Here is a 24,562-nt window from a genome sequence, read left to right as displayed (position 1 = left end):
TATGTTTTTATTGATTTTGCTTTTCTTTTCAAAATATCTATCTCCAAGCGGGGGATTCAATGGGAGTCCGGAGTGAGAGCTCATCGGTGGACGCAAGTCCCACCACAAACTCAGCTAGATGTATACTGTCCATTATGAGACTTAAGCATATGCAACATATACTGTCCCGTCTGAAATGTATGCATATGCTATATAGACATATACTGCCCCTTATGAGACTTGTGCATATGCCATATACTGCCCCAAATGAGACTCATGCATATGCCATATAAACATATACTGTCCCTTAGGAGATATATGTATATGCTATATAGTCAAATACTGCCCCTTATGAGACTTGTGCATATGCCATATAGACATACACTGTCCCTTAGGAGATATATGTATATGCTATATAGTAATATACTGCCCCTTATGAGACTTGTGCATATGCCATATACTGTCCCTTAGGAGATATATGTATATGCTATATAGTAATATACTGCCCCTTATGAGACTTGTGCATATGCCATATACTGTCCCTTAGGAGATATATGTATATGCTATATAGTAATATACTGCCCCTTATGAGACTTGTGCATATGCCATATACTGTCCCTTAGGAGATATATGTATATGCTATATAATCATATACTGTCCCTTATGAGACTTGTGCATATGCCATATACTGTCCCTTAGGAGATATATGTATATGCTATATAATCATATACTGTCCCTTATGAAACTCATGGGACAGACACTGTCCCTTATGAGACTCATGCATATACTATATAGTCATATACTGTCCCTTATGAGACATATGCATATGCCACATAGACATATATTGTCCCTTCGAAGACTCTGGCATATGCCATATAGACATATACTGTCCTTTTTGAGATGTATGCATATGCCACATAGACATATATTGTCCCTTAGGAGACTCTGGCATATGCCATATAGACATATACTGTCCCTTAGGAGATATATGTACAGTATATGCTATATAGTCATAAATTGTCCCTTATGAAACTCTTGCATATGCACATATACTGCCCCTTAGGAGACTCATTCATATGCTATATAGTCATATACTGTCCCTTATGAAACTCATGCATATGCCATATAGACATATACTGTCCCTTATGAGACTCATGCATATTCCATATACTGTCCCTTATGAGACTCTGGCATATGCCATATAGACATATACTGTCCCTTATGAGACTCATGCATATGCCATATAGATATATACTGTCCCTTATGAGAATCATGTATATGCCATACAGACATATACTGTCCCTAAGAGACTCATCTATGTGTTACACAATAAACAAATATGTTACGATAATAAATCTTGCCTGTGAGAAATCAAAGCCATATATTACAATATTACATAAGTGCTAAAAGTACAAACATAATATAGTACGCACATGAAAATATAAGGAGGGGGATCGGGAGCCCAAAATACAGATCATCGACCTGAATCATTGCCAAGTCATTGTCAGACAATTACAAGACGTTATCTCAGATTATAAAATAAGACAATAAGATCAGGATGACGTAATGCAAACAACATTGGCGAAGTCAGGGATAACACGATTAGACTTTTGTATCTTTTTAATGACTCAGAATTTGGAATATTTATTGTAACTATGTAATAAACAGCGGAGTGGAATGGGGCAAAATCACAGAAATATTCTTATTTTACATCATTGCATTAGGAGCTTGGATGATGGATAGAAACTGTAGAAGTGTCACCAGCAGTCCTAGGTAAGCTGAAAAGAGCATGCCGTGGCACTTTAATATTATATACAAGTCTAATATATATATATATATATATATATATATATATATATATATATATATATATATATATATATATACACACACCGGGGTGTTTATTTATATGTATATATGGTCCAAACTTCCAAATTTATACTTGGTAGATAGATAGATAGATAGATAGATAGGCAGATAGATAGTTAGATAGATAGACGGAAGGATGGATAGATGATAGATAGCTAGATGGACAGAAGGATAGATAGATAGATAGATAGATAGATAGATAGGCAGATAGATAGTTAGATAGATAGACGGAAGGATGGATAGATGATAGATAGCTAGATGGACAGAAGGATAGATAGATAGATAGATAGATAGATAGATAGATAGATAGGCAGATAGATAGTTAGATAGATAGACGGAAGGATGGATAGATGATAGATAGCTAGATGGACAGAAGGATAGATAGATAGATAGATAGATAGATAGATAGATAGATAGATAGATAGATACAAGGATAGATAGATAGATGATAGATAAACAGCTAAAGAAATCTGTCCATTAGTTTACACCTTAAGAAGTCAACTCATCTGTAGATTAAATTACATTGGCCTCCTTCTTTAAGAAGTCTACCTCTGTAAAACACCATATACAATTTTAATTAGCAATATCAAAGAAGCTGTATTTTTGTATGTATATATTTCTTAACCACGTTAACATATAAAGTATACGTATATAGTATACTACGTGGGGTACACACCTTGCCTGGAGGTGCTCAGTGTAGGTTCATACTCTTAGGGCTACTTTAATATCATTTGTACAGTAGGGGGCATTTAAGAATATTAGGAAACAACCATTGACACTAGTGAGATCCAGGTCTTGAGATACAACCCCGTTCTGGTATAGGGAGCGCACCTCGCTGTGATGATCTACATACACAGTTCCAGAGTTCAGTGATATAAATCAGACTACTCACGCTTCAGTCCTCTTTGGAATACTTCCAATTATTCACGTTTTTAGCATCATGGCGGAAGGATTTATGATTCTAAAAAAGTGAATAAATTATAGCCTGATCCACAACTGTGTATTAAGAAGCAATGCAAGAATTACCACTACCTCTCAATATAGAATAGGGACGGACTAGTTTGGGATTGGTTACTTTTGGCTGTTTCTGATACTTTGTATACTATAAATTGCAATAACTATATTACTTATCAAATAAATATCAGTTTGCTGAAAATAAGGAAATAGACAATATATAAAGGATCCATCTTAAAGGGATATACAAAGTACTTGGTTTAGTACAAGGTGATATTTTAGTACCCGAAATCCATTAATTTTACCATGAAATATCCCATTTTGCTTACATTAATATGCACTTTTATCTCTTAGGTTTGGTCATACGTGTTTTCAGGCATCATGCACATGCCCAAGGCTTGGCACTGAGGTTACATTCCTTGTTATATAATCTACGACTTTACTGGGGGTAAAATGGGGCAACTAGATTAAGTATATAAAAGTAGCAAACTACAAATGTTATCAATCCACCTATAAGCTGTACAACTATAGGATCTATATGGCAGAAATGAATATATGCACAACCGTAGTATGTGAGAGTGCACAGTTGTGCGTGTTAAACCTATTTCTAGCAGTTTCTGCACTTTTCACAATTATTAACAGATAGGACATATTACCCATATTACCATATGTCCATATATGATATGAACATGCAGATACAGTATGTGCAGACTATCTATCTATCTATCTATCTATCTATCTATCTATCTATCACTGTTACATAATGTCATACAGGACATAGAACTAGAACGGTATAGTAAATGCTGTAGGATGCCAGAAACACAACAGCATGGGACTTTGCGATTAGATTGTCAGCCTCTATGGGGCAGCCAGTGATATTTTGTATTCTGCTATATAATATACTGGCGTTATGCATAAGCAGCAGGCAAATTAATACTAGTATTGAAGGCCTTAAGACTTGTCAGGTATACATAACTGGATAGAGTTGTATGAATACAATTCATATGGTAACAGCTACATGTATAATACACATAACTAGTCAAAAGTAGCAATAGTAAATGTCAGCATATTCATTCACGACATATGTTATATTCTCAAGGTAAGATGTATCTAGAGTACAGTATACCTAGTAACACACACATACCTATATAACCCATTCATACACATACCTATATAACACACACATACCTACTGTATGTAACACACACATATCTATGTAACACACCTACACATATCTATGTAACACACACCTACACATACCTAAATAACACATGCATACACATACCTATATAACACAAAAATACCTATTAAACACACACATACATATATAACATACACATACCTATATAATGCACAGATAGACATACCTATAGAACGCACATACCTATAAAACACATACGTATATAACACACACATACCTATATAACACACACATACACATACCTATATAATACAGATATACACATACCTATATAACACACGCATACCTTTATAACATACACGCACATACCTATATAACACAGGCATACCTTTATAACACACACATACACATATTACACACACATACATATACCTATATAACATAACTATATATATATATATATATAACATACATACATACACATACATACACACCTATATAACACACGCATACACATACCTATATAACACACGCATACACATACCCAGACTCACATATAGTACACTGACCCATTGACACAAGTGTGAATATACACACAACATTAAGACTTGGGAAATGATGTATCAATGTATTATGAAGCTTGTACTGTATATATCAGGGGAATATTCCGCTGCTTGTGAGTAGTATATAGCATACATATTACAGTGATACATCACCTTACCTGTGTGTAGTTAGCAGTATTAGTAATGAATGATAATGTAATATAATACAGTGTGATATATAGACTTGTATCTTCGTATTCTCTATTGTTTATAGGACATTTGGCTATAGTTGTATTCGGCTCCAGCTCAGCTCACAGTGTTACATAAGTAACAAAATGTAGATCTTACTGAACACAACAGTCTGAATGAATATTGATCACCGCAACTAGACAACACAAAAGTTTCCTAAAGGCCAAAAACAGAAATCATCCAAAGTATAAGGGATCAATTTTCTATTGGAAGGATCTGAGCACAAATCGAATGCCAGTCAATGGTTCCCGAAGAGGCCATTCTAGTGGAAGTCCCTCTATACATAAGGATGGCTGTATGGACAAAATACTGGAGGATTTACAAGCCATTAACACCACTGCAGTAGCCAACCTGACTCTTTTAGTAGCCAGCAAGAACTTCCATAGAAAATTTGCAAAAAGTTAGCAGCCAGTAGCAGTTGTAAGTCCAGCGCTGCGTAGTTAGTACACATACATATATATCTAGATGATTATTTTTTTACAAATACATTACATTGCTATTTCCCTGTTTATGCAAAGTATATGTTAGTCTATGCTATAGTCTGATATAAAAAGTTATGCAAATGTGACCCAATTGTGACACCCTTCCTCTAACTCTATAAGCTCACACAGTCAATTATTAATCACATGATGTTTTATTAAACAGATATGCATCTAAAATTACTTGTGAGAAGATGTATAGATTTAACACATCATAGCATATTAAAAGAGAAAAAGTTAGCACAGGCAAAATTGGAAAAAGCTGCCTTACCCTGGTTGTCAGTGAAGTGGTTAGAGCCGACAAAGTAGTCAATGAGTAGGGTCAGGAGGAGAGAAGCCCTCAAAACCAGAGTCCTCCCATCACACGACCCCATGTCTAGCCGGCTCCCTCTGAAGATAGCTCCAGCTCTTCTTTCTGCGCCTCACCACCGCTTACCAATCCAACACGATAATAATGACAGGATCCGCGGGGGCGTGGTACTGGTCCGCCCACCAGTAGTTCAAAACGCCAAAGTGGCCTTGTGCAAAACAGCAACGTACTCCAAATTATTTTTTTCAGATACCTCTACGTCCAGACAAGGTATAGGCTATACTCGGCTGAATGAAATCACTTGTAGCATCCAGGATCGTGCGCTGGGTGTCGGGTCGGGATCCAAGCACAGTTCCAGTGAAGTTGCTCTACGGGGTAGCCAACAGTGTTGACTAGGAGATGCTAAAGTCTCCTGGTGTCTCTCCAGTCCTGGACCATCCACAGTATACTATGCCCCCTTATGGAGACACCTTGGCTAGAACAGGAGCACAAGACAATATATGGCGCACCATGTAGGAGCTAGATAGACGCACCAGGTAGCCTTGTCTGGTCCCTGAGCACTTGCACCCGTCGGCTATTCAGCGCTATCTGCTTCATCGTGCAGGCAGTTCATGCAAGGTGTCTGGGTAGGATGACGGATGCATATACCGGTGCGCACTGATGCTTTGCACTGCTAGACAAGTGTTAATCCCAGTACAGACAGTGCATGAAGCATGAAGTCCACTGGTGCTAGGGTGGCACAAGTCTAGCCTGCACCCTGGCTATTGGACGTGCTTGTGCTATACCAGCCTTACAGACAGTGTGAGGTATTGGCTGTGCATGATGTATGAGCTGAGCAGCAGTGGATGTGTGATGTGTGCACTGACCCCCCACTCATCAGTCATTGGCAGTGCACTAAGTCCTGCTCCTTGGCTATACCTCTGCTTTGGGCTGCAGGTGGGAAGTTTGAAGGCTCCTTGTAGGACCCTCCCTTCACATGACAGAGCCCCCATCCCCCAATCCCATCCACAGCAGATCTCCTTCCTCCCAAATCCTCTCCAAGCAAAGTCAGTGGCAGGGAAATTCCATCTATCTCACCTCACTCCGGGGAATCAGTGCTCAAGGTTGCAGACAGGACATCTTCTATTCCAGCAGGCTCTTCCTATAAAACTTGCAGCTCTTCCCCAAGATATAATCAAGTTGACAAGTGATTGCTTCTCCACATATGACATGAAAGCTTATGTCATGGAAAAGCAGAAGGTAAGAGATCCCTATTAAAGTCAATGTGCAGCTTGAGGAGCAGACACAGCAGCAGAGGAGAGGAGATGATCCAGCTGATCTGATGCTTGGAGGGGAATGAGCTGGGCAGAGAGGTGCAGAGGAGCTTCCCTGGCTCTTCTGTGCAGGTCACATGCAGAGCTCAGCACTAGAGGGGGTTATAGACTAGACAAGCCTTCTCTCTGCCTGCATGCATTAGGACAGACCGTGGGAAAAGCAGGTGCTTACTGCTCTCTGCTCAGGCTGCACAGGTTCAAATGCAGGAAAGCTGGATTCACTTAACCACTTCTCAATGCTCAGCAGAGATGGGGGGAGCTTTACTTAAAGCTGTAGACCCCTACATGGTGACTGCTGCACTGAACAATATGCCACAGTAATGCCACTCACTACAATGTCCTTGTATGTGGAATAGCCCTGGTCCCTGCATGCTGCCTATGCCATAGGTCTGACCCTTTGTGTGCCATAGAATGTATAGATATTGTAATGTATGTACTCTGTACCTGAGCATAAGGGTTAACAACGAGGTATTTACACATCATATTCTCTGTATACTATCTATCTATAGATATTTATGTACATATATATCTATGCATACACACGCACATATATAATTTTTGTAAATAAATATATATATATATATATCTATATCTCAAACCTCTTTGCATTAAAAGTGTTTTTCTGAAAAAAGATGCTTAAAATAAAAAACTGAAAATCCATCATGGGTCAGGTCAAGGTTTTGGAGAGGTTTCCCTATATATATATATATATATATATATATATATATATATATATATCACAAACTCCTACCTGCTGACTAAACAGTATAATGACCTTTGGCATAGTACAGAAAGCGCACGCTGTTTTCTAACACAATGCTTATACTTTGCATATGGACATTCACGCTAGCGTCTTGCTATCCAAACTTCTGCTCCGTTGCTGGACCAGAAATATGGCTTTCTAATGATGGACAGGGTCCCTGTTAACCATAAAGGGGTCTGTCAGGCGTCCGTTATTTTTTCAGATGAAAAAGTTGGGCTTATAGGACTTATTTCATCCGAGATTTCTGCCAGACTCTGCACTAGATAGAGATTCCAAGGCAGATGTGAAGGTATCTTTAACAATAGGTTTATCATATTCCCAGTATATACTGTTTATACCACCGGTCCTACCTGCTCTCTATACCTCCTGAGTAGACCATGGATCTGACCTCTTGTGCAGATTCAATGTCCTCTGAGCATTTACGTAAGGGTTAACGGTGTATTTGGTGACTCTCCATGTTGACTATTTCATATTTCATCTGATCATTTATGGCGATACAAAGCCTATGAATGTCATATTACAGTGTTTGCACTTTGCACAGGACATAAAGGGTTAAGCGTGTGTTATTTGTGCATAAATGGCTGTACAGTCATTATCCTGGAGAATGCACAGCTCCGTCTTTGTGTCAGTCATGCTATACCACCCAGGGCTCTGTCACTGCTACCCTCCTGTTCACTGAGGCATCGTACAACCGGTAGAAGGGAATGTTTCTAAATAGTGTACACAATAGTGACTATATGTCTGATCCTCCTAATAGATGTAGCAATACTCTGGATAATATTATAATATACAGCTGCCTATGTATTTCCTTTGCATTTCTCCTTAGCCCCTGGGTTTAGTAGTATAGTATATAAATCCCATACAATAAGGGCTCTATAGGTCCAAGCATTGCAGTCGCCAATTTTACCTAATTGATATTCTTTAAAGGCACAGCGACCCTTTGAATGTTATTTTCCTTTCCTAAATGTATAACATTTAGCAGTTATGAAAAGCAACATTGTGTCTTGTCATTTTTTCATAACGCACAGCATGGCAGCTTCTACCATGTTTGGGGTCAAGTATTTTCTACCAAAATAAGTTACATCACAGTACTCCTAAACAGAAATCCCAAACAAAATGTTCTGCAAGCCTGACTTGTCAGGGGAAAAATGATGGACACCTGACGGACTTCATTATAGTGGATGGGGTCCCTCTTAATCCGTTCTTAGATGGACCAATTTTTCGTTCTAGTGGTCCTATGATGGACCAGAAGAACGGACAGAACAACGCAGATGTGGTGTCCAAAGGTTATGATCATACAGTGTGCTGCGGTATTGAACGTATAACATGAGCACAGTAACCCTTACACAGATGTGCGGAACCTTTCAGATTGGTTAATTTCACATCACTCATCCCTGAATATCTCGTGCCAAGAGGAAAGGTATGGCGTGTATCCCCTTGACAAATACCACATGGTTATAGGTACACTTCAAGGTTATAATGGATCTTTGCTATGATATGTGGAAGCTGGATATAGCTATAAAATTCTCCATGTCCAGAAAATTGTTCAGCTTTAGTAACTAACAACGCAGTTCAAAAAAAATTACTCAATTATATAAAAATGTTGTAACGCTACAAGCATTCCATTAGTTGTTAGTAAAGTATATAGGATCAGTTTGCTAGGAGGTCACTAGTGTCACTTGAAATGTCTCCTTGCTTTCCTGTTTCATGGCTGTACCATCCACACATTGCTGCCATTTTCAACAATCGATCCAATTGCGGAGTGTGATTCCCTTCAGACAATGAAAAACTCGAATGGATTTCTCTGAATACAATAAAACAATGTTATGTATGATGCAAAATGAGATACTAATAGATGGAATGAAAAACATCCTTAAGGGTGTGCCCTCATGCAGCTGACGTTCCATTCGTCCATGATGACCAATAAAGGTGTGATTGTATAGGTAAATAGACTGTCCAGTCACATTAATGTGACCACCTGTCAAAATCCAGAATAACCACCTTTGGCAGAGCGGACCGCTGCAAGACGTGCAGGAAGAGAGGGGATGTTGTGATGATGATCACTGGGATGTTGAGCTACTCCGACCCCAATGCGTGACACGCTAGGTTACGTGGTTGAGCATCCATGACGCAAACAACTTGATTGAGGTGGTCCCACAGATTCTCGATTGGGTTCAAGTCCGGGGAATTTGCTGGCCAAGGGAGTCCGGTAAACTCATCCTGGTGCTCCTCGAACCACGCATGTACACTTAAGGCTTTATGACACGTTGCATTGTCCTGCTGGTAGATGCCATCATCCTGAGGAAAAACAATTCGCATGTAGGGGTGAACATGGTCTGCAAGGATAGATGCATACTTGTGTTGATCCATCGTGCCTTCCACAACGATGAGAGCACCCAGATGGCTGATGACATGTGTCTTCTGCGATTGGTTATTTAACGTTGACGTCAAAAGTAGGCGGTGGTCACATTAATATGACTGGACTGTATATAAGGTATTTACTTAAAAATCGTGTAGGTGGGCGGGTACCTACCATTTCAACAAACTTTGCATAAATCGATAATACAGTGTGTGTACGTGAGGTATAACACTATTTCTGGCTATTACGTGGCTTGCCTGAGTTGGTGTTGTGGACTAACTACTATGAAGTTTCCCATACACTGTACACAGTAATTAGAGGAGAGCCTACTCCTTAAAGAGGACCCTTCACCTTGAAGTTCTTAGTATCATCTCCACTGATTCCAGCACAGTTGGAATTTTCTCTCTATCCCCCACCATTTCCAAGGAACAAGCACAGTTAGTTTTGGTGCCTGGTGTGTTATTTAAGCTCTGTAATGTCAGGTGGGCGGTGTCAGGCAGGGGGTGTGATTCAGAGCTCCAATCAGAGGCAGCCAGTGTCAGAGCTCAGAATCACACCCCTTGTCTTCTTGATTGCTCAGGAAGGGTGGGGGCTAGAGAAAAAATTCCAACTGTGCCAGAATCGTGGAACAGTAGCTATTAAATATAAAGAACTGGGCTTTTTGGAGGTGGTAAAGTTCCTCTTTACCTCTCCTTGTCAGGGTCATATAGGACATTTTAAAACTGTACTAACGAATCGAAGTGAAACAAGTTCTTGTGGTGAGATAGAAACTTCATATTTAGCTTCAGCAACCTGCCTACTCCTCCTCTCACCTCCATAGAGTTCTATTGTGAGCTTTAAGGTGACTTTTATCCTATTTGTTCAGATGACAGATTCCCTTTAAAGGGATGGTCCTACCAATAAAAATCCACCGTTTCATACATTTCATTCATGTATTTCATTTTTAGTAAAAATTGTTACTTTTTGCTATAGTCATGTCCCCATGGGATCCACATACTTCTTGCTTGAGGTCTTAGAGCTTTCCCTGACCTGCTGCTATCCCACAATGCTCCAATATTTCCACAGTGCCTATTTGTTCCTCCATACAGCATGTGAAGGGCAAAAAATCTGGAGACCTGACACATGTAGTACACATAGCAAGACAGACAGACAAGGACTGCATGTGTGTGATCACTTTGTGTGGACATTAACAAATAAAAAAAAATATGGACTTGGAGCTTTAGTAAGTCGAGACTTTCTGAATGGAGCATTTTCCATAATTGATGTACAGTAAATGATAGGCCGTAATATTTTATGAAGCTCTGTGGATTTAGCTAGGTTTATTGTAATTGAAAAAAACTCCTTTAAGCAATGCAAGGAGAGCACGCCATGACTTTCTTGCGGAATCTAAGAAATCATCTAAGAGTCAAATATAGCGGCTCCATGTGCTACCATATAGCACTGAAGAAAGGTGAAGCTACAGTGCGGAGTTATTGCTGCTATAAGTACTGTATTACTGACACGTACAATATGGACCACATAGTTATTGTCTAAAATTACCCTAATACTGGGGGAAATTTACTATTCCTTCTAGAAATTGGCATACATATATGCAAGCAGTTGCGACACATTTTCGGCACCAAAGATGTAACATTTTGATCTTTCTGTGCCCTGGTCACCATAGTCTACAAAAGTGTGCAGAGCCAGATGGAGTCAACTTTCCTGTTATGAACCCCGGGGGAAGAGTTATCAGTGCCGTTACTGATATCTCTTCACTGTCAGAAGGGCGTTCCTGACAGTCTAGCTGGGAATGCTCCTCCTGATAGTACTGTCCATAGCTTTGTGGTGTCAGAGGGGGCCTTCCTTACCACCCAACCGTTACGTGTTGGGGAATCCCCCCCCCCTCCTTCCCCAGTACTAATCTATGGTCAAGTATTGTCCATAGACTAGTACTGGGGGAAGGGCGTTCCTCAGCGTCATGGCTGTGTGATAAGGACCGCCCTCTGACACTACAGAGCTATGGACACTACTGTCAGGAGGGGCATTCCTAGCTAGACTGTCAGGAACGCCCTTCTGACAGTGAAGAGATATCAGTAACGGCACTGATAACTCTTCCCCCGGGGCATATAGCGGGAAAGCCGACAGTGCATTGAATTCAGCACACTGTCGGCTTTCCAGCTGTATATAAAACTGCATGTACCCGAGGAAATGAAAGATCCTCTTTAAATTATGACCATTTATAGTTATTTGATTGCCAAGATATAGGGTGGGTCTGAAACCCTGATGATGTCATTCCAGGGTGGAGCCCAGGGTCAATATAAGATTGACTTGGGGCGGAGCTTCTGGTTGTTCTTGTTCTTCTCCTCTGACCCTGCATCTGGACACATGTGAGCAAGTTGGCTCTGTGTGTGCCCCCCTCCCCCCTTGCTGGGGGGAAGGGCGGGGCAAAGAGGCCATGTGCGAGAAACAAAGAAAGCCATGCGGCTGACGGACTTTGAAAGAGAGCCATGTACTCCTTTAATGCTAATGGACTTCTGGAATTATGAGGAATATGATGTATCTCCCATCTGATCATGGATTTATGGACGATGGACTTTTTACACCGGTATGGAAAAACTCTCTTTATTGCTATATGCTAAGTGGGGGGTGCTGCGGGTGCCCCCACCAGAGACTTTAATGGACTGTATCTCCTGCCCCACCGGAGACAAATCCAACGCGTGCCCACCAGGAAGTGGGGCACTCGGGGGGCACACACCACAATGTTCGATGAGGAGGAGGGTAACAGGGTCACTGCATATGTTAGATGTATATATGCAATATATATGTAATATACTGTATGTGTTAGATGACTGTAGTATATTAGGATCTAAACCAAACTGAGATCTCCTTAGTAACCTGCAATATTCTAAGTTCCATTCGGCTGATATCCTAATATGAGACTCGTGGCCATCTGAATGTACGTGCCATATCTTACAGTATCTATAGTGAAGGTCTAAGGACGGGAGAGAAGACGGAATAGAACATTTAGAAGAAATGTTACATTTCGAGTTTATAAAGAATATGTATTAGTGACGATGTTCGTGTTTGTCACTCACCATTGGGTTGGGATAGTCACTCCGACTGTCTTATATTGTACCATTCCTTCCTATAATCTTTACCTGTATACAATGTATATCAGGGAATATCTTTGCGTTCATTGGCCCCTTTCCAATAAAATCCGAAACCAAAATGGCCACCCCTCTTTTTCTCCCATATACACTGCAATAGTGATCGGAGACCAAAATCCTATACATCTTTGTTAAACTAACTTTTTTCCTTTTCCTGACCAAGATACAGTATGTTCTATAGTTTAATATCAGTTGTGTTAATAGGAACACGCGAGAGCAAACTTTTTATTGTTGCTATGGTTACTGGAACACTAAAAATAGTAGTTATGTAAAATATGAACTATGAATGCATAGGAGACATTAGTATTAATATTATTATAGTTTAGTACGGTATAAGAGAATTTTCCGTTCGGTCCCCTGTAAATACACAGCGGGGATTCGGATTAGACTTCATTAATTTGTTACATTGAATCCCTTGGAAAAATGAAGTGAAAATGGAACCTTTACCCATGGAACTCACATACCTGGCCTTATTACCAATCCTTGTTGTACGTATAATACAGCAGTTTGTACGGGCAACCTTGCAGGTGTGTCATGGGCGCCCGGGAATTTACATGGACTATGGCACAGATCCTTGGCTTTCTGCAGGATGCAGATTTCATTCTGGTCCATGGAAAACCCAGAACCTGTTAAACAAACTGTCCAGTTCCGTGCCCGTTGTTGCTGAAAATAGTAGGGACACCAAATGTAAGTTACTGGACACCATGTATATGTGAGAGGTTGTGATGGGATGGCAAATTGCAAACATTTCTATTGCACTTTTCTTGCACAAGAGACTGAAAGCGCAGGGAGTGTTGAGCAGATGGGGTCAGTTGCAATATAGGAAGCCTATTTATTGATCAGTATATTTTGGGCATGTAGGAGGAAAGCCATGCAAACAAAGGAGAACATACAAACGCCATGCAGATGTCGCCTTTGGTTCCGCAGGACTCCAGCACTGTAATGTAACTGATAGGGCCAGTGCACACGGAGTTTACATGCGCGCATTTTAGCATAATACATGCGTATAGAATACACGTAAAAAATTCCATTGAAGTCAATGGGACTGCTATTTTTACACGTGTATTCTATACATGTGTATTATGCTAAAATGCATGCATGTAAACTCCGTGTGCATGGGCTCTTAAAGATCAGCAAGTACTATTCGAAACTTCTGTTTCGAATAGCACGCACCCATAGGAATGAATGGAAGCAGCCGACATGTAGACTTTGCCGGCAGCCGGCCGCTTAACCCCCTGCGTGCCGGCTGCTTCCATTCATTCCTAAGGGCGCTTGCTGTTCGAAACGATGATGAGCAATAATAAAGGAGATCACAGCTCGGCCTCCTGACTTATATATTTATGGTCTCTTAGACAATTCCACTGCCCCCAGCCGGTAGATATAGTACAGTCTCTAGCTGTCCATATGATGCATTATGGGATTGGTAGAGCAAACAAAGAGAAATATTAAAGCCAAGATGGTGTCTGTTCCAAAACTGGATTGTAGGGATATGAATTCAGTATACAAGAAAGAACCCTAGATAGTACAGACAATCAGGTAATGGGAGAAAGGGTGGAAACAAGGATTTTTGCTGCTTTAATTTATTTTCCCATCAATAGGACCGGGGATAATTGTCTGTTCATTGGGGACCTTCAGCGATCATGAGAACAAGGTTCCCCCATTCCCCTGTGCAGTGTTCATACTTGGCTACTACTACATTCAATTTTATGGAATTGACTAAGTATTGTCCTCCGCTGTCCCATAGCAATGAATGGGGTGCAGGGATCTCAGTGGTTTAAGACACTTATGCCACATCCTGTAACTAGAGAACAATTATTGTTCATTAAATTCATGACTCGGGCATTGACCTGAATCTCGAACCTCTAGCTATGGCCGTGTTGTTGGCGTATGTCTCTATAGTCATGATTTGTATGTAATTGTCATTTGTCTTATGTCACAATAGACACTGATATAAATTACAACATGGAAATTACAATTCCTGTGTATTTATCCCTCTAGACAAACATCAGCACCGAGATCCCAGTCTCAGCAGTTCTACCAGGGGGACATCCGACTGCGGTAAGGGTTAATGCCTTAATTGGCACCGGTACAGCTGAAATGGTGTTCTTGCAAATGTTACTGCAATGGTTTTGAAATATCTAGCTGGCATCATCAAACATTTATGGCTGCTTACCGTCAGGCTTAGGACCCGATCCAACATTTATAACTGGTAAAAAAAAAACACTGGTTACTTATCAATTAATTCACTGGTCGAGGAATTTCACTAAGTTTATAGTCAACGACGCGACTGATCCATATACTGTCCCTTACAGCAGACACCTGCTAATGAATCCTACTCCACCGTTCTTATAGGGCACAGCGGTATAATACAAGGCGCTGATCATTAATCCATCGCACGTACCATACGCAGATAATGGAAGCAAACGCTACTTGAGGGATTCGTAGGAATTCAGCTGGATAATGCTTAAGACATCAAAATATAGGTGGAGGAGTTTCAGTGGATGTCGGGAGAAAGCAAAGTCTGGTTCTCACTAGGTTAGATAGTGAATGGCATTCTGAGTGAGTGTCTTTAATATGCTTTGTGTAGATACACAGAACAATGCCAGGATGGCCACTAGGTGGCACTGCGGGGAAGTTTTCTGTTTAATGTTGTTACAATAAAATTATTTTACTGTTGTTAGTGTTATTATTATTATTATTATTATTATTATTATTATTATTATTATTATTTAATAAAAATATAATTAATTAATATAAAAATCAGATATATGTATGTAGATATATAGATATTATGTAGATATTATTATTATTATTATTATTATTATTATTATTATATAAAAATATAATTAATAAATACAAAAAAATCACATATATGTATGTGTATAGATATTATATAGATATTATTATTGTTATTGTTATTATTATTATGATTAATAAAAAATATAATTAATACATAATATAAAAATCACATGTATGTATGTAGATAGATAGATAGCTAGATAGATAGCTAGATAGATAGATAGATAGATAGATAGATAGATAGATAGATATGTATATGTATCATATATAAATCACATCACTCACTAGAAAACAACATTTCGGCATTTCGGGGTAACAATGTACCTATTTTTATAATGAGATAAAATAAGGATCTTGGTTAGAGATGAGTGAACAGTAAAATGTTCGAGATTCGATATTCATTTCGAGTAGCCCCTCAATATTCGACTACTCGAATCGAATATCAAACCCTATTATAGTCTATGGGGGGAAAATGTTCGTTTCAGGGGTAGGCAACGTTCGATAAAATTATACTTACCAAGTCCACGAGTGAGGGTCGGGCTGGATTCTTCTCCCTGCGCAGTGTCTCCACGTCCTCTTCCGGCTCTGAATTCACTCTGCTAGGCTTCGGGCCTGGGCAGAGCTGACTGCGCATGCCTGCACTACAAGCGAGCATACGCAGTCGGTTCTGCCCAGGCCCAATGCCTAGCAGAGTGAATGAAGAGCCGGAAGACGCCACGGGGACGCTGCACGGAGAAAACTTCTAAAGGTAGGAGAAGAACCAGCGTTGATTGGCCGACTGTATAGCATACGGGCAATGAATGTTGGTCTTCATCGAACTTTTACATTCGAACAGCGAGTGGTACTCGAGTATTTTGAATACCGTAGTATTCGATCGAATACCTACTCGATTGAATACTACTCGCTCATCTCTAATCTTGGTTAATTTGAAATGTTTATGCAACAACTTATATGTACAGGGGTGGACAAAAAAATGGAAACACTTGACTTTTTGGCATCATAATGTTTGAACATGTTCAAATCAATCAAAACTTGACATATTTTAATGTTTTTTTGGATTTTAATTCTGTTATTTGATATGTTTTTTAAACTACCTTTTTTTTTTTAAAGAAATTTAAGGAAATTGGTTATAACCTTCTAGAAATGGCAGACCTCTCAGACTTTCAAAGAGGCCAAATTGTTGGTGCTCGAATGACAGGCGTCAGTGTAACAAAGTGCCTGAATGTTTGCGTTTCAAGAGGTAATGTCTCAAAAGTAATGACTGCTTTTGAAAGAGAAGGGAAAACGTCCTCAGCCAAGCACAGGTCTGGTCGAAAGTCGAAGTTGTCTGAGAGAGACTGTTGGACTCTAAAGCGTAGAGCGTTTGTTAGAGCGGATCAAAGACCGCAGCTCCTAAAATCACTGCAGAGCTCAATAGACACGTACAGAACCCAGTTTCCACAAAAACTGTTCAAAGCGAGCTTCACAAATCTGGATTCCACGGAAGAGCTGCAATTAGAAAACCTCTGCTCTCCAAGACAAATGTTTCAAAACGTTTAGAGTGGTGTAGAAACCACCAGAAATGGTCCCTCGAGCTGCGGCAAAATGTGATTTTCTCTGACCAATCATCGTTTACCCTTTTTCCTCTGGCCATCTTTACGTTTGGAGACAGCCAAAAGAATCATTTCATCCAGACTGCCTTCTCCCAACCGTCCAACATGGCGGGGGTTCAGTGATGATCTGGGGAGTTATTTCTTGGAAATCCGCCGGGCCAATGATTTCCCTTCATGGAAGAATTAACAGCCATCACTATTTAGGACCTTTGGCTGACCAAATTCATTCCATGGTCCAAGAACTGTTTCCAGAGGGGGATGCCATCTTTCAAGATGATAATGCACCAATCCATAGAGCAACAATTCTTAAAGAATGGCACGAGGAACATTCTAATGAAGTTCAGCATCTCATCTGGCCACCACAATCACCAGACCTCAACATTATTGAGCATTTATGGTCAATATTAGAGATTCAAGTAAGAAGTCGATTTCCACCACCATCGTCTCTAAGGGAGCATTCACACGGCGTAAAGTGGCACGCTATTTGGCGCGATTGCGCCGCGTGTTTGACGGTGCGTGTTTGCGGTCGCGTTAACGCCGTGTTTACGCCGCGCAAAGCGGCGTAAACGCGGCGTTAACGCGACGTCAAACACGCGACGCAAACGCGCCAAATAGCGTGCCACTTTACTCCGTGTGAATGCTCCCTAAAAGAACTGGAGGGTGCTATAACTGAAGAATGGGCTAAAATTCCTTTGGAAACAATTCACAATTTGTATGAATCAATACCTCGGAGAATTGAGGCTGTATTTGCCGCAAAAGGTGGACGAACACCATATTAAAAGATATTTTGATGATTTTTCAAGGTGTTTCCATTTTTTTGTCCACCCCCTGTATGTTCATTCTTTATTTTTTTAACATGACGCCCCAATAAAGATGGCTTTTAACTGTTTTTATGTCAGGGACCTTTGTCAACATTTTTCTAACATTGGTGTCTGTAACCTGTGCCAAAATTCTTCTACTCCTCGCATGAAGACTATGGATTCTCTAGGACCTTTGTACACAGAGGTCCAGAATTTCAACGAACTGACGACTCTTCTTCAGGACTGTACTTAGCTGGATAATTATAAGGTGTTATGGGTCAACACCTTATTATTGTGTGTCTAATTTAATGCAGAAGCATAAAGAAGGTTTTATTTTTCTTGTGGAATCATACAAAATCAGTAAGAGAAGACAACTTGTTTCATGTTCTATCACAGACAGATAGTATTCTTCACTAGGGTCTGGGAAGATGATATTAATAAGCTATTCTCATGGATCCATGTCTGATTCATTTTGACTAAAGTCATTTTTTTCCATGCTTTTTTCCATTTTTCATTCCACCTTGGTGTTACAAAATTACTCTATTACAAAAAAAAACATGACAAAGTGATATTAATGGCAATGAAAGGGCGAACAGTTCAGTGTCAGTGAGAGACTGTGGTCATAGGCTCATCGCACTGTGCAGACATTCTCCCTCCCTCCACTCCTATAATTTCTCTGCCTGTCTGCCTTAAAATGATTACATCTAACTAAACTTCATTCCCCTTGGCATCCTCCTTATTATTCTGTAGTTCTATTTCAATGTTGCTGTTGTTTTCTAGTAGCCAATTTCAGCAATTGCTTTGGATCATGATAAAGATTAGCACTATACTGCCCAATGGTGCAGCCAATGGCTCCCACATCCAAGTAGAGAGAGGATAGACTCTCTCTTTACTTGTATAGGAGTTATACAAACATCCAAGTTGGGGTTATCACTTTGAAGGATTTTTCAAAGTGATAACCCCAAAATAGGTCATCAATATGTGATCTGTAGGATAGCGACACCCAAGACTCTCACCGATCAATTGTTTGATGAGGCCATAGCATTCTGCTAAGCATGGCGACCTCATGACTCAATACCGATCACTGTACCGCACATTACATAGGAGCTGTCCTTGGTATTGTGGCTCTGCCTCATTCACTTGAACTGGTCTGAGCTGCTGTTGTATCACATAACCAATGAACGTGACGTCATTGGCACAGGGGTCATGGCCTCTTCAAACAACTCGTCAGCAGCGACTCCCACCTACCACAAATTGATGGCCCATTCTAGGAATAGGTGATAAATATATAATCAATGTATAAGACCTAGAAAACTCTTTTTTTAAATAATTCATGGGCCCATTACAGAAGTGACTGCTTTTTCACCCAAGTTTGTCGATGAGTTTGTAGTTGTCTTGGTTTTTCCGAGACAACATCTTAGAGAAAGTCGAGAATAAATACCATAGGCATTGTGACCTCTATTATCGGAGACATTTACCCTGCTGATTTTTTTTTCCTGGGATTCTATCAAGAACATACAGATTTTTTTTTTTCTTTTTTTCTCATCAGATTATTTTTGCTGCCTAGCATTTAGTACAGTACAGTGAATCGACATTAACAAGTTGAATAAAATCTGCAAACTACAGTATGTCTAGATTGTGTGGGTGTAAATAGGTGCAAGTGAGCCAAGTAGTAGAATATGCATCTCACCATAATTCTAGGCTTTTGTATTTTATAAATTGGTATTATTAGAAGTTCCCTAATATTATTTTCCCTTTATAGAGTACAGCAGCCATAGGGTAATCGAATGCCCTGCGACTACTGTTGTATGGTTGTCAGAACATTTCCATGTGTTGGTATGTACAGTGCAAAGAGGAAGCGCAAGGGTAAATCTAATGTACCAAAGACATATATGAAAGCCCCTCTTCTTGCTACTTAGGACCCTAGATATGTGTAGTCATTACTGGAATTTGGTTCACTTATGGCTTCATTACCTGACTTTTTCATACTCGTAAAAGCAACAATTTGGGTAATTAATAAACGACTTTCTGCAAAAGTGAGTGGGGTGGGAAAAACCTGGTTTGCGATATACAGGAAATCTTGCACACAAAAAATTGAAATCCAATGCATGGTTATCCGGGATTTCGCCTGAAAAATGCAAAAAGATGGAAGCAGGACTTCAAGCAAATTTGGGGACGGAATCCTTGAACGCAGAGCGAGTGCTGGTGTGACTCCATCCTAAGAACTGTCATAAAAAAAACCTGTCTTAATAAATTCCCACCAATGTGTGTCTTCAACCTTGACACTTGCAGCTTTGTCCGACAAGGGGGCAGGCCTTCCTATGAAAGGGGTGGAACTTAAGATGGGACAATGTGTGATACATCTGGCTGATTTTAAGACTGTCTAGTCTAATGCCTTGCTCACATCTGTGCTTGGTAATCCGTTCGGGGAGTCCGCATGGAGACCCCCCAAATGGACTACCGAATACACTGGCAATCGCTGTGCAGTGAAAGCACACGGATCCCATAGACTATAATGGGGTCCATGTGCTTTCCACGTGTTGCCCGCACGAATCATGCGGACTTAAAAGTAGATCATGAAGTACTTTTCTGTCCTCATATTTTGTGCAGAGAGCACACAAACCCTTTTATAGTTAATGGAGTCCATGTGCTTTCACTGCACACATGCTTGCCAATGCGCTTGGTATTCCGTCCGGGGGGGGGGGGGGGGGTCCCCATGTGGATTACCAAATGCAGATGTGAACGAGGGATAAGTTTGCACGGTCTCAAAATTAGACGGGGCCAGTAAATCTGTCGCTTTGTTCACTATCCCTGTAGTGATTGGCCAGATAATAAAGAGGCTGGATATTTTATCCATCGGTTAAAAAACATATCTTGGGTTTTCCAATTCCAATTTTCAAGATCTCCATTTGCAGTTATGGAACGTAAATATTCTCGTTCGTCTTGTCCAAAGCTAAAAACTAGTTTAGACCTCCTCCGTCTTACTAGTTTGACTTTTCTACAAATACTATTAGAAGTAGTGAAGGTCAAGTCCCGACATGAATAGAGTCACTTGTCCTGGTTTTTGTCCTCAAACCTCATGGTGCTTTAATTCCTTCTAGAAAGTGAACTCGCAGCTCATTACCAGCAATCTAAAAGCAGTCTGCTGCTTAATATGTTTCTGCATTTAAACATTTTCACAAAGCAATGCAGTAACTGTTCCCATTATGCATTAGCATGGTGCTCTTACAGCCCCCACGTCTTGTTCGGCTGAAGATAATGAAAGCGAAGCTCAGAGCAGCACAACAAAATGGAGATTCTTCAAGTTCAAGTGACCTGATAAGAAAGACCTCACAGCTCTGTAAAAAGAAGTGTCCTCGCTACATTAGAGTCTTCAGCAATTGCATTATGTAATGTAAATCAGTCTGAGTATCTATTAATCTCATTGCTGGATTCCACCTTCTGACATGTCCCCGGTGAAAACAAACAGAGGCGAATGGGAGACATGGAATTCAGGAAGAAGAAATTAGGAAGAATCCTATTGTGGAATGGGAGGAGGTCGTAGGGTAAGGTTGTCAACCTGATTTTTTATTATTTTTACTGGACAATATACCCCCAAAAATGTGCACAAAACCCCTTAAATGGGCTTTCTGCTGGGTCAAATTTTTATGTGATATATACAGTATTTTAATATATTTATTTAAAAAAAATTCATCAAAGCAATACTTGCCACACTGAGCCCCCACTGCTCAAATGCAGTCTCTGTTTTATGGATTTCTTCGTCTTTCTGGATGACACATACAAAAGCCATTAACAAGTGGTATTTTTATATGCACATTGGAAATCTTTAGGCCAGGGCCCTCCGGGTTGGAAATGCTGCAATTTGTGCGCGGTGGAAATGCTGCAAGAAAAATCATGGCATTTTACAGTCCAGGCAAAGTGGATGTGTTTCTACCGAATCCTATGCCCAGTTTGCGGTAAAACGTGCAGTGCAGATATGCCACAATTTCCTAAATCGGTGCGGTTTTGGAAATTGCAGCATGTCAATTATATCTACGGAAAGGCTGTATAATTGAAACAGAAAGTCCACGGAGAAAAACAAGGTGAACTTTCTGTTTAAAGCGCTGTGGGAAGAACCACGATGCATTGCGAAGCAGCTTTATTTGTTGTAGATTTTGTTGCGGTTTTTTGAGCCAAAGCAAAAAATGGCTACAGAAAGAATGGGAAATATATAGGAAGTTCTTATAATTCTACCATCTGCTCAATCCACTACTGGCTTTGGCTCAAAAAAAATGTAGCGAAATCTGCTTCTGAATTTCCGCAATGTGGGGATTCAGCCTCAGGGTGCATTCACATGGAGGAAAATGGCGCTGAATTTGGTGTGGAATCCGCCTTAAATTCAGCACAAAAAAAAAACAAAAAACTCCCATTGACTTTCCTGATAGCAGAAAAAGGAACCCATTGAAGTCAATGGGAGGCTTTTTTTCAGTGCTGAAATTCCACACCAAATTCCTCACCATTTTCCTCCGTGTGAATGGACCCTAGGTTTTCTGATGTGTAAAATTGTTCTATGATATATATTTTAATATAGTTAGAGATTTTTTTTTTTTTTTTTTTTTTTTAACACTAATACTTACCAGACTGCTCCCATTCCAATGCTTTCCAGTGCCCTGGTGGTCTGTATTTCCTGGTCTTCTTAGTTTTTTGGATGACATATCCAAAAGACGTTAACAACTCGTATTTTTATATACACATTGGGAAACCTTAAATGGGCTTTCTATTGGGTAAAAGTTTTTATATATTTTTTCAAATATATTTGTAAAAAAATCCACATCTACCACTCTGACCCACTGCTGCCATTACAACCTTTCCCTGCTGGTCTCTATTTACATATAGGAAATCCCATTTAGGTCACTGGTTGTTGTTGCAGCCGATGCCATTGTTAAAAAGTATAAGGAAGTAGAGACCATCAGGAGACCTAAGCAGAGGGCTCTATTAGGGGAGCATTGCTTTTTTACATGGGACTGTGGAGTCCATAACCTAAACTTCTGACTCTAACTCTTCTATGTTTTCACAGCCTGACTCCAACTCCTTCATCAATGGCTGACAGTCATGGTTGGTCAGAATCAGTGAAGCTCCTCTAATTCGCAACAATGTTAATAATTGACTTTCTATGAAAGTGAACATGCAACACACTATACATCTAATTAATTCTACCGTATTAATAACTGTATTATATCATTAAAAAGAATCAATCATTTTATTTTGATGCCAGAGTTGGCAACTTTTCTTACTGCACCCAAAATTGACTCCATGACTCTGAATCCACAGTCTTGGTGCCCGAATTACTTTTGAAGTGGTCAACTGAGTGGCTTCACTTCCGACCTGGCTATGGCGTGTATGGGATGAAATGGAAGAACTAATGTCGGAACAGAGGACCAGTGGTAGGTGAATATTGTTTCTCGATTTATTTTACTTTACTTCCGCCCTCCTGGGTTTTCCAGTTTGCTTGGAAACCCCTTTTATCCAAATTTAAGCTAAGCTTGGAATTGATACAATGAATGATCTATACAATGGTCAGGCTTAATAGTATAGAGGTCGAAGACAACCTGGTGATTCAACTATCACTATTTTTAGTGGGAATCTGTAGTGTCTGACATTATTTCTGACCAACAGAGAAATCCTAACTTTTCCTAGTCCCTACTACATGCATATAAATATCCTTACCGTAAATGAAATGCTTAATAATAGTAAATATTCAATATATAACCTAATCCCACTTGTAATTGTGATTTGATCAATAAGGTGGTGTTAATGGACTTGGCAGCTAAGACTATGGACAAAGAGATTTTTAATGAACTCATTAATAGCAGCCCCCTGTCAGATGTGTTTCAATTGTATTCCAGGATACCACATAATGCATTTGGGAAAGAGGGTTGTAAAGATTAATTGCTTTAGCTTCATTTTGTTCTCATTGACAGGAAGAGCCTTCAAGGCGAGACTCTATGGAGAATAGTTTTTATGAAGTTATGTCACTCACTGGAATTTCACAAGTTTACTTGCGCCCTGTCCAAGAGCATATGGTGCAGAGCCGGAAACATGTCACAAAACAAGGACCTCCATTACCATTCACTCACATAGAATTTTTTTTTTTATTAAAGCAAGGGAGGACTTTGGCAAATTAGAAGGTAATGTGTATATATTACATACAATCCTATTACAAAGCAGTAAACACAGATTTGATGTGTCATATTATGTCCAATTGGTATAAAGAAGAAAATGTTTGTT

The 24,562-nt window shown here is 39.8% G+C and overlaps 1 protein-coding gene and 1 long non-coding RNA gene across 2 annotated transcripts in view; both read right to left on the bottom strand.

The window, feature by feature from the left end:
- The window catches only part of EPHA6 (EPH receptor A6), a 675,722-nt gene extending 668,664 nt beyond the window's left edge, over positions 1-7,058 (bottom strand). Inside the window, exon 1 of the mRNA XM_075263563.1 lies at positions 5,485-7,058. Within this exon, the coding sequence (XP_075119664.1) occupies positions 5,485-5,587 (103 nt within the window). The 5' untranslated portion in view covers positions 5,588-7,058. The remainder of the gene's footprint in view (positions 1-5,484) is intronic.
- LOC142193611 (uncharacterized) lies at positions 3,944-4,289 on the bottom strand. The gene is made up of 3 exons (XR_012714993.1): positions 4,217-4,289; positions 4,026-4,106; positions 3,944-3,993 (listed from the first exon to the last, which is right to left on the bottom strand). It is a non-coding gene; the product is annotated as an uncharacterized LOC142193611 (long non-coding RNA).
- Positions 7,059-24,562: the final 17,504 nt, after the last annotated feature.

The sequence above is a fragment of the Leptodactylus fuscus genome, chromosome 2 (assembly GCF_031893055.1).
Source record: "Leptodactylus fuscus isolate aLepFus1 chromosome 2, aLepFus1.hap2, whole genome shotgun sequence".
Lineage (NCBI taxonomy): Eukaryota > Metazoa > Chordata > Amphibia > Anura > Leptodactylidae > Leptodactylus > Leptodactylus fuscus.
The sequence above is the reverse complement of the archived record's forward strand: the minus strand, read 5'-3'. Positions and strand labels throughout refer to the sequence as shown.